Here is a 14280-nt window from a genome sequence, read left to right on the forward strand (position 1 = left end):
GCAAAAATTTGGGAATATTAGCCAAATTTAGGTCCAAAATGGTAGTTAGGTAATTTGGAGGTGCCTATGAGCAAAAGACCAAGTTAGGCATTTCACATAGAATTGGATAGATATCCATTCTAAATGAACCATGGATTAATATATTGTGAAGATATGGTGTACCCTAGTTCCAAGTCAAAACCCAGGGTCGATCCTAAAGCCAAGTAATCCTATAGGGACTCTTCTTGAATTCTCTTATAATGATCTTATCTACTAAATGCTAGAGGTTAAGATCATTATGTGGAATTTCAAGTTGAGTAAAAAGAAGAGTTTTGAATTTCTAATGGTGGGGGTACCTTTTCTAATTTTCTAAGACTATTCAATAGGGAAGTCCTATGGCTAGACCTAGGCTACTAAAGAAGTTTCTAGACCTCAACCAAAAGTGAGGTCAACAAACTTCTAATCAAGTTATATGATATATGTACTTAATTGCTCATTATATTTATGAAACATGAAAGTTAAAGAATGTAACTCTCAATTTTATTGAGTTAGAGCTTTCACATAATAACACTTATATATGTGATGATATTTGTGAATGTTTGTTGAAGTGGAAGCTCCAAGGTAAAATCATTACAATTACTTTAGGTAATGCAAACAACAATGATGTGTCAGCTAGTACATTAAAAGCAAATTTTCAATCAAGGGAAAAACTGCACTTTCGTGGTCTTTTTTCATGTGAGATGTTGTGCACATATCTTCAATATAATGGTATAAAATGGATTAAATGAGGTTCAGGAAATCATTCAAAATATGAAAGAGTCGGTGAAGTATTTGAAATGTTTATGGGAAGCCTTTTATTTGAATCTCTTCCGACTGGTCTCCTCTATATTCAGGTACTAGATGTATGAGCTCATCCAGCTTTTCCTCTCCTCCTGATGTTTCTCCATTGCTAGTGGTTGTTTGATTAAGGGTCGATTGAGTATTTTTTTTGTAGCCCCTCTCTTGAGTGGAGGCTTCAAGATAAGAGGTCGGTGACCTAATTTTCCTCCCTTCATACATGTTTGATTCTGAAGTTGGTAAAGTGACTGATCTCCGTCTTCACCTTCCTTGGGTACTTTGTCATAGTCTCTTCTCTGGTTTCGAATTCTTCGTTGATATGGTTCACTATGAGTTGTGAATTGACCTTTACCATTATATGGAGGACTCCCATCTCTGAGGCTAGGGGAAATCCTACAATCAAAGCCTCATTTTTCTCTTAATTTTTAGATAATGGAAAATTTTCCTTGATTGAGTGGTATACGTTTTCTCTTATGGGGATGCATAAGAAAATTCCAAGTCCATCACTTGATTGGCTAGATGCCCCATCAATAAACAGGCACTAGATCAATCTGTCGCTCGCTAAATCCTCGTTCAGCCATTCTGGTTCAGAGAAATCTACTAGGAAATCTACATAACTTGTGCTTTTATTATCGTCTGAGAGATATAGAAGATATCAAACTCGTTGAGTTCTACGATCCATTTGAGTAGTCAACCATAATGCTTTGGCATGGTAAGAAGATATTTTAGTGGGTTATCAGTGATAACTTGTATGAGGTGTACCTAGAAATATGGTCAGAACCTCCGTGTTGAAGTGAGCAAGGTTTTTATTAAGGGATATCAGAGTTCAACGCTTTTGAGAACTTAGCTCGTGTAGTACACTTGATGCTACTTTTTGAGATCTTTTCTGACCAAGGCTGAACTAACGACTTTGGGGGCAACCTCGAGGTAAGGATAAAGCTTTTCCTTTGGCTTCGAGCTATGAAGGAGGGGAGGAGAGTCGAAGAACTGCTTGAAGTTCCTGAAGACCTCCTCATATTTTTGTGTCCATTCAAGGCATTTAGCTCTCCTTGAGTACTTTAAAGAATGGGGTGCATTTATCACTTAACATGGATATGAACCTACTCATAACTGGGATCCGGTCGGTTAGATTTTGGATTTTCTTAGTGTTATTAGGACGACACATCGATGAGGGCTTGGATCTTTTTTGTGTTAGCCTTTACGTCTTCAAGGTTTAACAAATACCTCGGGATTTTGCCTGCCACAGCCCCAAAGGTGCATTTCAGTAGGTTTAGTTTCATGTTATACTTTTTTATTGTTAGAAAGATTTCTTTTAAGTACTCAATGTGTTGTTTGGCTGGACAAATCTTAACCAGTACATCATCGACATACACCTCAATGTACTCAATGTGTTGTTTGGCTGGACAAATCTTAATCAGTACATCATCGACATACACCTCAATGTTACTTCCTTTTTTATTAGTAAAGATTACATCCATGAGGTGTTGGTAAGTCACCATAATATTTTTAAGCCCAAAGAGAATTACATTATAACAAAAAACTCCCTCACAAGTAATAAAAATAGTTTTCCTTGTGTTAGTTGAGTGCATCTTAATCTGATGGTACCTGAAAAATACATCAAGGAAACTCAAGACTGAGTGACCGACAACCGAATCCACCAGGGCTTGCATCAAGAGCTTGGATCATCAACTCCCTATGGCCTGCATCAAGAGCTTTGCTTATCAGAAACATCTACTCGACTCTACTTCGACCATCAGAACATTATGACTGGACTTGCTGGTCTCAAGTCCACCTTCCCTCGCTTTTTGGATGCCCGGGGGATCATGCTTTATGCTGCTTATAGACCGCAAGTAGCAGACACAAGACTGCTCCAGGTCACCTCTGACCGTGATAATTTTTCCATCTCCAAGAAACTTGATAGCAACGTGGTAAGTAAAGACTACAACTCTGAAATTATTCAGCAACAGTTGACCAAATATAGCCTTATAAGTTGGGGGTGAATCTACTATGAGAAAATCTTCTATGAGTGTAAATTATTTTTCATTTTCTTTGCAACTTACCAGGAGCCCGATCACTCTCATTGCTTCCCTCTTTTTCCCCAAGAATCCATACAACAGATCGGTCGATGCGGTCATCTGATCGGTAGTGAGGCTCAGCTTTTCGAATTCCTGTTGGAATAGTACATTCACAGAACTCTCTGTATCAATGAGAATACTTCCTATTTGGTAATTATTTATTATTATCGTTATTACAATGGTGTCGTTATATGAGTTTCCTTTTTCGGGGTAGATCCTTGTAAGTGAAATAGATAGGAGGGTGACCCTTGGGTTTTGGGGCAAAAGTTGTGACACAGAGTTCCCCTATTTGTTGGCTCTTCTAGCCTATCCTCCTGAGTGGCACACTTCCTTCAAAGATTGCGGGCATGTACATCACAATGTGAATGGAGTTGGTGCAATAGGCTCGTCAGTCACTCCCCCTGTGAGAGCTTTGCTTTTTTTTTTTTGGATCACGGCTCCAGGAGTGACAAATTCTTTTATCTTCCTCTCCTTTATCAACTCCTCCATCAGGCTTTGTAGGTGTTTGCATTCCTCAGTGCCATGTTTGTGAACTCTATGGTACATACAATATTTTATGCTATTGCTATCATGAAGGAAATCTCCGGCCCTCATCGGCGTTGATTTCCTGAACAACTTATTATCATGGATGACATCCACTATGTCTATCATTGATACCTTGAGTGGAGTTTCGCGGGGACTCCATTATCATATTGGAGGTGTTCACGTTGGTATGACGATCAATGATTCTGGGTCTTGGCCAATCGCCTCTAGTCCTCTTGATGCTGAGTGGAGTGATTGTTGGGGTGACCCTTATAGCGGGGATGGTTTGAAGGTCGTGCACTTTGCATAGGATGTCCCTTGCAGTCTTGTGGTGTCTCTGTTTGGCGGGCTTAGGGGCGTTCTCATAAAAAATGATGTATTTGTTGGCCATCTCCAACAGCTTTGGCCAAGCATTGTAGTTGTGTGAGCTCAAGGTCTAAATGATACTTCTTCAACCACACTCTTTGCGCTAGTGCGGCCTAGGCCATGTCAAGCTTCAAGTCCTTGACATCTTACTTTTTGCTCTGAAAGAGTGCAATAAATGATCGTAAGTTTTTGTTAGCCCCTTCTTTAGTTGTTACAGAAATTTGGCACTCTTCTTAGGCCTCAAAGCTGGCAAAATGCAATAAAAAAATCTTATAAACTTCGTAAAACATGTGACTACCTTGTGAGCAATGCATCAAACAACCTTAATGTGGTTGATCTCAGTGTTGTGACGAAGAGCTTACACATTAGGGCATAAAAAAATTTCAATAGGCATGTGGACGATTAATATGACGTGAGGTGGTCGTTGGGATTCGACTATCCTTTATATGTCTTTAAGATCGACATCTTGAACTTTTCTAGGGGTTCAACTTCGGATACCTGTAAGGAGAAAGCGCCCTTTGGCTGCCTCTGAACCTTGGTCCGCACCGGCCGATTCCTCTCCTCCATGGGGCAGATTCGGCGGTGTCTTGGTATAAACTGTTGTTGGGTATTATCTGCACGTGGATCACCCTCCTGCCATTGTTGGCTGGCAGTTCCCCGGGGGGGGGTTGAGTGTTCTTTGAAGTGCTAGGGTAGCGACCGCCCTAAGGACTTCTGCGAACAGTCCTGTCATATAGTTGGTGATATGAGTTCTCAAATCTTATAGATCTTGTTGAACAAATTATTCCATAAACTCTTGGGTGCATGTTGCTTCTCCTTCGTTCATGTGACTAGACTATCCCTGTTTTTGTTGGTGGGCTCCTCTTCTTGTTGATGACAGTTTCCACGCTTACCATACCTAAAAATGTTGAATAAAAAAATATTCAGAAAACACACCCAATGAATGAAACATTCTATTAAGAAATGATTTAAGAGAGAGAAAAAACAGTAGTAGATACACAAAAAAGCGTCCCTTATTCATATTATGGACCGCTTATTTATAGGCTTATATCTTAGTATTACAAAGAACATATTAGCCCCCTCATTATTAACTTTGTAGGATTTTTTTGTAATTATAAAGTTATTTGTATATAATAAAATTGAGGACCAATTCGATCAATGAGGGCCGTCGATCACCTAGCAAGCCTTGATTTCGTAGATATATAGTCTGAAAAAGTGCTCCCCATCGATCACCCTGAAGGTTGATCACCGCCTTACTTGATTTTCTCTTGGCACATTCTGTCAATAGTTTGGATAAGGTGCTTCCTACTCCAATACTCATATGGAATGATCGTCGAAGGCTACGCTCGATCATCCAAATCTTCTTCCTGAGCTGCCCATCTGTTTTGAAATTCATGTTGATATATTTTTATGTGCACATGATCAAATTGGCATAAGATCGAAATAAACTAGCAGAGCTATAAGCCAAAATTTTGGATCAAATTTTTTTTTAGCCAACTTCAAGCCACACATAAATTGGTTTGAAGTCACTCGAGATCGGCTTGCAATATTTTTTATTTATAAAGGTTATATATAATGCCAAGTAAAATTGAATATAACGAGTCATAAGCCAAGTTTGAGCTGGAATGGATCCAAATAACTCAGTTTGAGCCAATTAGCTTCAATTGTGAGCTGAATCTAGTTGATTTTGAGTTGAAAATGGATGCAAATAACTCAATTTGAACTAAGTCATTTTGATTTGAGCTAGGTGTAAACGCGTCGAGCTAAGCTCAAGCCACTCTTGGCTTGAACTTTAGCTTGATTAATTTTCTCGAGTTCGACCTCGAGCTTGAGTTTCACCAGCCGTCCTGTTTATTATAAAAAAATGAAAAATAATATTAATTTAGGATAATGTTATAATATAATGACTAACATAATGAGCAATTAGTCGACTACAAAGAAAATAATAATAAATCACTTAATATAAAATATAAAATAATATTTTTTTCAATATTTTTAATACCTTAAAAATAAAGTTTTAAAATTTAATATATTTTGAGTATGTTTTATATTAATATTTTTTAAATGAGTCACCTCTAATAAGTCGTGTCGGGGTCTAAAATGAGATTCGCTTGTTAGCTCATTGTGCGCAGTTCAAGAGCGAATTATCGAGCCTGAGTTCAAGCCGGCATGAGTGACTCGCACCACAATGGAGCTCAATTCCATTTTGAGCCGACTCCACTCAGCAATCGGATATAACCAGCGATTTTGAGTCTCATTAATTCAAATCGAGCCGAAAACCCCAAAATCGTCGAGGAATTCCTTCTTTCCTTGGCAATACACTGCAGCACCGCTCCAGCTTCACGCGCCGCCGCCGATCGCCGCACCTGATCAGCACACAGTGGAGCTCCGCCACTCCAATGCCGCCTCTCGTGGGAGGTGCATGCCACGATTCGGTTGATGTTGACAAGCGCAGGCTTGACGAAATGATCGCCGAGACGTCATGGATGTTCTGCTGCTTCTTATGTATAACGAAGTAGAGAGTGGCCCCATGCTTGTGATTTGCTTTCTAGGTTAGATTTTACTTCTGTTTCAAAGTTTTACGGTCATTGCAGATGTAGTTGTACTTTACATCGGGTTTCTTTGATGTTTGTTGAAAAAGAAGAATATTTATCTAATATTTTGAATGTTCAATCTGTAAATGCAAGCTTCAAATTCATGAATAACTGGCATCTTCCCAATTTCGATATAATACTTCGAATATGTGTTCAGTTTATGGTAAAGTAATATTAGCGACTGTTTGGCTGCTACTTAAATAGGATTTAGTAGATCCTGTAAATCCAGATTTATGAATTCCCGAGGTAGTTAAATCTTGAAAACTATTTGATATCGTTGAGGCTAAATCCAGTTAAATTCTTGTAAATTTGCTGGCTGCTTATTCCATGATTTAAGTTTGCTGGTTTAAATAGGATTTAAATATCAACTTTTGATGATAAGACTTTGAATGCTATTGAAAGTTTGCTACAATTTCTTCCACTTCTAGGTGCATTCATACGAACAAAACACAAGCTAAATTAAGAACATGCTAATAAGTATTCCCTTAAAATAATTATTCATTAAGTAGTATATCATTGGAGGGGTGGGGGGCAAACTGTCCCCCTAGACTCAACGTGGGAGGGACTAGGGCAACGAAGGCAATGTAATCTTTCTGGAGAGGCAAAGGGCCAAACTGTCCTCCCATATGCAGAAAAATATGAATTTGAGGGGAGTCTGGACCCTACCTAGGTCCACCCTGAATACCATTTGCTTTTATTTATTTATTTATTTAATTTTTTCAATGGGATCAAAAGCATTCTCTTTAAAGCTTTATATTTCGTCATTTTTATGTCACAAAGATTTGTTGGAAGTAATAAAGAAGTAAATTGGTCTGGCTAGATGCTTTATTTTCCAGTTCATTTTCATTAACAGATGTGGATGCTAGGTCCTGTTCTGAAACCAAGCACAATAACAAAAGTAAGAATTCGAAATAAACAAATCCTTCCTATTAGATTCAATCTACTTTGTTTGCTCTTAAAGCTTCACAAAAAACTGTGAAATTCTCAACACATTTGAGTTTGTTTGAGGAGATTAGAATGTTTCCACAGGGAGCATGCAAATTTTTGCCTTCATTGGACAATGTCAGTCGGCTAACAGATTTGGCCTTGAGATCCCTTGAGTGGCAAGACTGTGCGAAGATGACAAGTGATGGATCCGTTTGTGTCAGTTCGACCCACCGCCAATGACAAACAATGCAGTTCATGCAAGGTAGGAAGGTGGGTGGAGGGCTACATGACTGCTGGAAAAAGGAGAAGATGGGGAAGACTCATGTCATTGAGTGGAGAGACTATGTTTGATCTCATCGTAGAAATAGGGCAGCTGGGCGGAATGGATACGAGAGACCCCTTTCTTCCTTTCGTCTAAATCTGTTAAATTTGCTAATTCACTAGATTTAGTAAATTTTTGCTAACAAACCTACTGCATTTAGATAAAATTATCCCTACAAAATTTCTAACTATGATATGTGAATTGGTTATGCTAAGTTCTAAGGTTATTTTTCCTTGCAGTGGTAATAGTATAGTGTAGATGTGGAAGAAATGTGAAATAAGGTAAAATATTGTGACAAATAGAAGCACAAATGCTCTTTCTCTCTTCCAAGCGTATAAAAAGGCTTGGTTAAAGTGACTTTAATTCCTTAAGTCCCACTTTGAACCCAATGAAATTTTCTTCCATTTATTTGCATCCCTACAATGTACTTTGATTCATGCCCTATAGTTCAACGTGATTTTCATTGTTGTAGCTCTTCCCAGTTCTTATTATGGGTTCACTACACATTTTAATAGATGAACTGACCAGATTGAAAAGTAAACTAAGTGCAGAAGGAAATCATCACAATTATAGAATAAAAATTATTTCATGCATGATATCCACATTCCTACACATCTACTACATCACCTCAAGGAAAAACAGTTAAATTTACTCAGAAAGCATGGATAAACTTACACCAGAATGCATTGAAACAAATAAATTCAACATATAAAGGTGTTTCAGAAATACTACAATCCAAATCACAAATATACTTATCTCTCTTCCTCAATTTGCCTTGAGATTGCTCCACTCAAGCCCTTACTCTTCTCCTGGAACTCCTTATACAACATCACTTACAACACAACACACCCCTAGACTTGCTTCGAACAAGCCTATGACAATTACAAACACTAGAGGAAAACCCCTCCAAAACTCTCTGTAACCCTAGAACACACATTAAAAATCACCACCACAAAAAACCCCATTCGCGAACTCTTCTTCTCCTCTTAAAGTCCCCTTCAAATTGCTCTTAAAGTTGTCATTAACCCGCTCTGAAACTGCTCTGAACTGCCTCGAAACCGTTCAAAATTTGGTCTTGACGCCTAGGCACCACTCTATTCAAGCGCCATGGCTTTGGCCTTCAGGATTGGGGCCGTGGCGCTAAGGTGCCAACCTCTGGGGTTGCATTTTAGTTGACTGGCGCTTAGGCGCCACGCTGATTTAGCGCCATAGCCTTGGTCTTCAGGACTGAGGCCCTGGCGCCCAGTGGTTGACACCCTGATGCTAATCTCTCGGGTTCCCAAGCTTGACCGGCACCCAGGCGCCCAGTACTTGCCTCGTGGCCCCGGCCTTCACAAACTGTTTTTTCTTCAAATTATCTCATTTTTGCTTCATGTTCCTTCCACTTTGTTCCACTCCTAAAACATGTTATACCTGCAATAAAACAATACAAATATATTTCTTTAAAGTGCAATTTCATTAAAAAAGTGTGCAAAATATAAAGAAATTCATGCATTCTTTTCACACATCACTGAGTTAGTCAAATCAAATAAGGTAGATGAGTACCATCTATATGCCTATGCTTCGTCGAAGAGCATAGTTCTTCAGAATTGGAGCAGCCAAATCAGTTCTTGTTTGGAAGTAGAATTGTCATTTGGTTTTTTATTCTGAATCCCCTTTCATTTTTCAATAGTTTACTTTCTGTTGCTGTAGCTTATCCTTATGTGACCACTCATGATCCAAGAGATGCTGAGCGCACTCCTGCAGCAGTGCTCCAAGATCAGAACAGCCAAATATGGCGCTTCATTCCATGCTTTCCTCACCAAGGTTGGTTCAGAATCCAAAGTTTTCTTATGCAACCATGTAATCAATATGTATGCAAAGTGCAATTATTTAAAAGATGCGCAGCAAATGTTTGACAGTATGCCAAACAAAAACCTCATCTCGTGGTCAGCTCTCATTTCTGGCTATGAACAGACTGGAAATGCTTCAATGGCTTTGAACACCTTCACTAAAATGAATTTGCAGCCCAATGAATATGTATATGCTAGTATAATCAGTGCTTGTGCAAGCCTTTTAGCCCTGCCTCAGGGCAAACAGGCTCATGCACATTCTCTGAAATCTGGTTATGATGGCATCTCTTTCGTTTACAACTCACTTTTGTCAATGTACATGAAATGTGGCTGCATAGAGAATGCCTTGTTGATATTTAGCAACATTTCCAAGCCAAATTTGGTCTCTTACAATACTATGATTACAGGCTTAGGAGAGAACTTGCAACTGGAAAAAGGCTGGGAGCTGTTCAGTGTGTTGAACCAACAAGGTTTGCATCCGGATCAGTTCTCTTATGTCGCTGTTTTTGGGATTTGCACTATGAAAGAGGATTTATTTTCTGGACAAGGACTTCATTGTCAAACAATTAAGGTTGGACTTAACAGGACAGCTTTTGTTGGCAATGTGATTTTGACAATGTATTCCAAATGTGGTACAATTGATGATGTTGAAAATACTTTCATTTCTATAAAACAGAAAGATGTCATTACTTGCAACACATATATTGCTGCATATTCTTATTTTGGAGAGCATGACAAGAGCTTAATGATATACAGAAAGATGGAGGAGGCCTATGGATTGAATCCTGATAATTTTACGTTAGCAGGTGCTCTTGCTGCTTGTTCTGACCTGTCTTATGTTAGATACGGTACTCAGATGCATGGCCGTCTCATCAGAGCTATTGTTGAACTTGATGTTGGAGTTTTTAATGCAATCATGAACATGTATGCCAAATGTGGCTGGATTAAATATGCGAATCGTATTTTTCATTGCATGCCAAATAGGAATTTGGTCTCGTGGAACACAATTATTACAGCACTTGGCTACCATGGCCTTGGAAGGATTGCCATCCAAGTTTTTGAGGAGATGAATACCAGTGGAGTGAAGCCAGATTCTGCCACATTCACTGGACTTCTTGCAGCCTGTAATCATGCGGGTTTGGTGGATGAGGGGAAAACTTATTTTGATTCCATGGAAGAAATTTATGGGAACCCTCCTAAAATTGAGCATCTATCTTGTGTTATTGACCTGCTGGGCCGAGCTTCAAGATTAGAAGAAGCTGAAGCCCATGCAAGAATGTTTCCATTTGGAAACGACTCTGTTATTTGGGGAAGCTTACTCTCTTCTTGCCGGCTTCACGGGAATCTTGTTGTTGGGGAGAGGGTGGCAAGGAAGCTATTGGAGCTCCAACCCACCACAAGCTCTCCTTTTGTTTTGTTATCAACTTTGTATGCTTCATATGCGAGATGGGATAGTGTCTCCATGACATGGAAGTTGTTGAAAGGTAGTGGGGTGAAGAAGGAGCCTGGTTATAGTTTGGTTGTTGTAAATGATTTGCCTGAGAAGTTCACAGTTGGAAACTCTTCACATGCCAGAATTGAAGAGATCTTAGAAACATTAAGAAATTTAAATCTGGAGGCAAAAAGGGTTTCTTCGCAGGTTAGATTCACATCTTTTTCAAAACGTTCTGTTCATTACATTTGTAGTTATATTGTACATTAGATTGTTTTGATGCTTATTCAAAAGGTTTATATGGTTTTAGTGACAATTATATTAGATTATATACTAAAGAGGGTGAAATATATGTATAAACTAGTCAAACAAAAAGAAAAATAAGTAAAGATTTAATTCAAGTATGTGTATTAAAGATGAAAATCAAAAAGTTTTTTTTTTTATTTATAATGATATTCAACATAAGTGGGTGGGATATTTTGATAATCTTTTCAATGAAGTATTTATAATGATATTCAACATAGGTGGGTGGGATATTTTGATAATCTTTTCAATGAAGTTTTTTGAAAATACAATTGACTTTATTGATTTTAATATTGTTAATAATAATAATTTTTTTTATTTTTACTTTCACAATTGTAAAGAGGAAGTTGAGGAAGCTTTAAAAAAATGAAGGTTGAAAAATCAGTAGGACCTGATGATATCCCAATAGAAGCTTGTCATATTAAACTTTTTGATATATTTTTTGTACCATGCAGATTTAATTATCCAAAATCTTGACGTTGAGATAATAATGTAGTCAACTCATCTATTGCTTGATGTCTATTCTTTAAATCTAATGGCTGTATAGGTTTGCCAAATCAAAAATTTTCCACATGTACATTGAACATTTTTAGCTTATAATTTTACGGAAAAGATAACTTATTTTTTAAATCAAATATAGATTTTCCATATGCTATCTAGGGATGAAAATAGATAGGGTACCCTCTCCGAAGTATATTTGGGTCTGCCTCTGCTTAACTTTGCACTACTTAAATTCGTATCCAAACTTAATGGGTAGTAAAAATTGATTATCTATTCTCACTTCTCAATGGCACTATCAACAATATAAAAATTCCGCAAAAAACAATCTTTATATATTGGACAAATTGAAACAAAAAATATTGTTGTAAATCTAATTTTAAACCCAACATCATTGTCATCTCCAACCTTAAATAATTTTAAATCCTGACATCATAGTTACTCGATACTTTTTCTATTTTAATGACTGGATAATTGATGGGCTAATACCAAATCTTGTTAGATGATTCAGAATATCAAACTCAAATAATTATTCTCTGGGATAAATTACTCATATACTTATTGGATCTGGTATAATTGGATCGGATTTAATACAACTGCCATCCATATACCTATGCTTCATTCAAGTGCATACTGTCACGGACTAACTTTCGTCAACAATACGCTGCCATTGTTCATGATTGGAGCACCCCAATCTGGTGCTTCTGTCTGTGCCTATGCATATATGCATTGCATGTATCCTTTTATCTTGGAGAAATTTTATGATATTATAATAGTAATTTGTTCAAAATTCTTTTTTATAGATTATCTGCTATAGTAGAAATTGAAGGCCGTGGAGTTTCTGTCTGCTTTTATTTGTGAAAGGAAAAGAGAAATGTCATTTGGATTTTGTTCTGGTTCTTTTTATGGAGCTTGTTTCCTATTTGCTGCAGCATATGCTCGCCTGACTGACAACCGATGATCCTAGAGAAGTGTCTCACTCCTGCAGTAATGCTCTAAGATGAGATTGGTGAAATCTGGTGCTTTTACTATAACAGATAACTATATGCCTAGTTTGGCTGCATTCAATATGCAAATCATATTTTTTTTGTTGCCTGTTGAAGCGGAATTTGGCCTCATGCAGCATTGTTGTTATTGCACTAGCTTGACATGGCCTTGGAATGTTTTCTATCCAAGTCTTTGGGCCGGTGATTAGCAATGGAGTTGAGCTAGATTTTGTCGCTTCATTGTCTGCTTACAACTTGCTGTCATGGGCATTTGTTGGATGAGGGGTAGACTTATTTTTATTTAATTGAATTTATATAGGGAAATTTACATACATAGCACCCAATTCTTATGTATTTACATATCTTACACCAAAACTTTTATACTTTCACAGAACTATGGTGCTTTAAAACTATGCATGAAAAGGTGTATTTCACTTTTTAAAAAATAGTGATATTTTTGATATGATATTAAGTATTTGAGTGTTATGTGTGTAAATATGAAAGTTTAGGTGTGAGATATATTAATACATAAGAATTTACATAAGAATTGTGTGCTGCTATGTTTGTAAATGCCCCTTAAATTTATGGGAATCCTCCTAATAATGAGCATCTATTTTGTCTAATCAATCTCTTTCTAGAGATTCAAGATTTGAAGAGGCTGAAGCTATGCAAGCATGATTCCATTTGGAAATCGTTCTGTTCTTTGGGGAAGCTTACTCTCTTCTTGTTGGCTTCATGGAAATTCTGCTGTTGGAGAGAGGGTGGCAAGGATTCTATTGGAGCTCCAACTCACCACAAGCTCTCCTTTTACTTTTGCATCATCGTTGTGTGCTTCAGATGTGAGATTGGACAAATGTTGCATGGCACGGAAAATGTTGAGCGGTAGTCGGGTGAGGTAGGAACCCGAGGATAGCTTGATTGCTATTAATGATGTGGGTGAGAGGTTCACAGTGGGAAATAGTTCACCTTCAAGATTTGAGGAGATCTTAGAAACATTGAAGAATTTTCTTGGTTAGTTTTACTTCTTTTTTAGTAGTTTTTGGTCATTACATTCGTAGTTCAAATATACACTGGATTGCTTTGACGTTTAACAGAGATGTATGTGTTATCTGTTATTTTATATGATTAATTTTTAAGTGCAAGCTTCAAAATTTACACTGGAATCCTTCACACTCATACTCGTAAGCTTTATTAATCTTCTGTTCTATGGGTCCCCACACTTTTCACAATCTCATCTCAGTTTATCAACCTGCTGAAGACAATCATTGTCTAATCTCTTTTAATTCTTCTGGATGCTGTACTCAGGATCCAGCTGCCACGCAAATTCTCATCCATGGTCCAGCTAGACAAGGCCTCTGCTCATTCTCAGCTTCAACCACTATCATTGCACTTCGCCCCTGTTAGCTCCTCAGTCTGGCACCAACGACTAGGCATTCCACACTCCAAACTTACAGCCCCTTTCTCCAAAATTTGTTAGAACATTCCATCTGATGAATCATTCCGCAATGCATGCCAATCCTACAAATGCCTTGAACAACCTTTTGTAACTAATACACTCATATATGAGATCTCACTGTTGGGCTGTGGTGACTAAGCACAAGGCCGCA

General features: G+C 37.8%; 1 protein-coding gene across 11 annotated transcripts; it reads left to right on the plus strand.

The window, feature by feature from the left end:
* The first annotated feature begins 5964 nt into the window (after positions 1-5964).
* On the plus strand, positions 5965-14280 carry LOC110025603 (pentatricopeptide repeat-containing protein At5g04780-like). Of its 11 annotated transcripts, none has more exons than XR_002294135.1 (6): positions 5966-6331; positions 9315-9428; positions 9862-11093; positions 12491-12958; positions 13312-13684; positions 13979-14280. XR_002294135.1 is itself a non-coding variant. In XM_020726180.1 (5 exons), the coding sequence occupies exons 1-5, from the start codon at positions 6262-6264 to the stop codon at positions 12214-12216; spliced, it is 1338 nt and encodes a 445-aa protein (XP_020581839.1). In that variant the 5' UTR covers positions 5965-6261; the 3' UTR covers positions 12217-12385. The 11 variants fall into 11 exon arrangements, 4 of the variants coding, with proteins under 4 accessions (XP_020581839.1, XP_020581835.1, XP_020581838.1 ...); XR_002294137.1 differs by lacking the exon at positions 13979-14280 and having other exon boundaries at positions 12491-12706; positions 12811-12958; positions 13312-13808; XM_020726180.1 differs by lacking the exons at positions 12491-12958; positions 13312-13684; positions 13979-14280 and adding an exon at positions 12190-12385 and having other exon boundaries at positions 5965-6331; positions 9862-10025; positions 10131-11093.

This window comes from Phalaenopsis equestris, unplaced genomic scaffold (genome assembly GCF_001263595.1).
Source record: "Phalaenopsis equestris unplaced genomic scaffold, ASM126359v1 Scaffold000312, whole genome shotgun sequence".
NCBI lineage: Eukaryota > Viridiplantae > Streptophyta > Magnoliopsida > Asparagales > Orchidaceae > Phalaenopsis > Phalaenopsis equestris.

Bases quoted from the DNA above. Each gene is read 5' to 3' on its own strand.
- LOC110025603 (XM_020726176.1), top strand. From the start codon at position 6,262: ATGGATGTTCTGCTGCTTCTTATGTATAACGAAGTAGAGAGTGGCCCC. The intron at 6,332-9,314 runs GTTAGATTTTAC...CTGTTGCTGTAG, and splicing joins GCTTGTGATTTGCTTTCTAG to CTTATCCTTATGTGACCACT. The intron at 11,094-12,189 runs GTTAGATTCACA...AAATCTTGTTAG, and splicing joins CAAAAAGGGTTTCTTCGCAG to ATGATTCAGAATATCAAACT.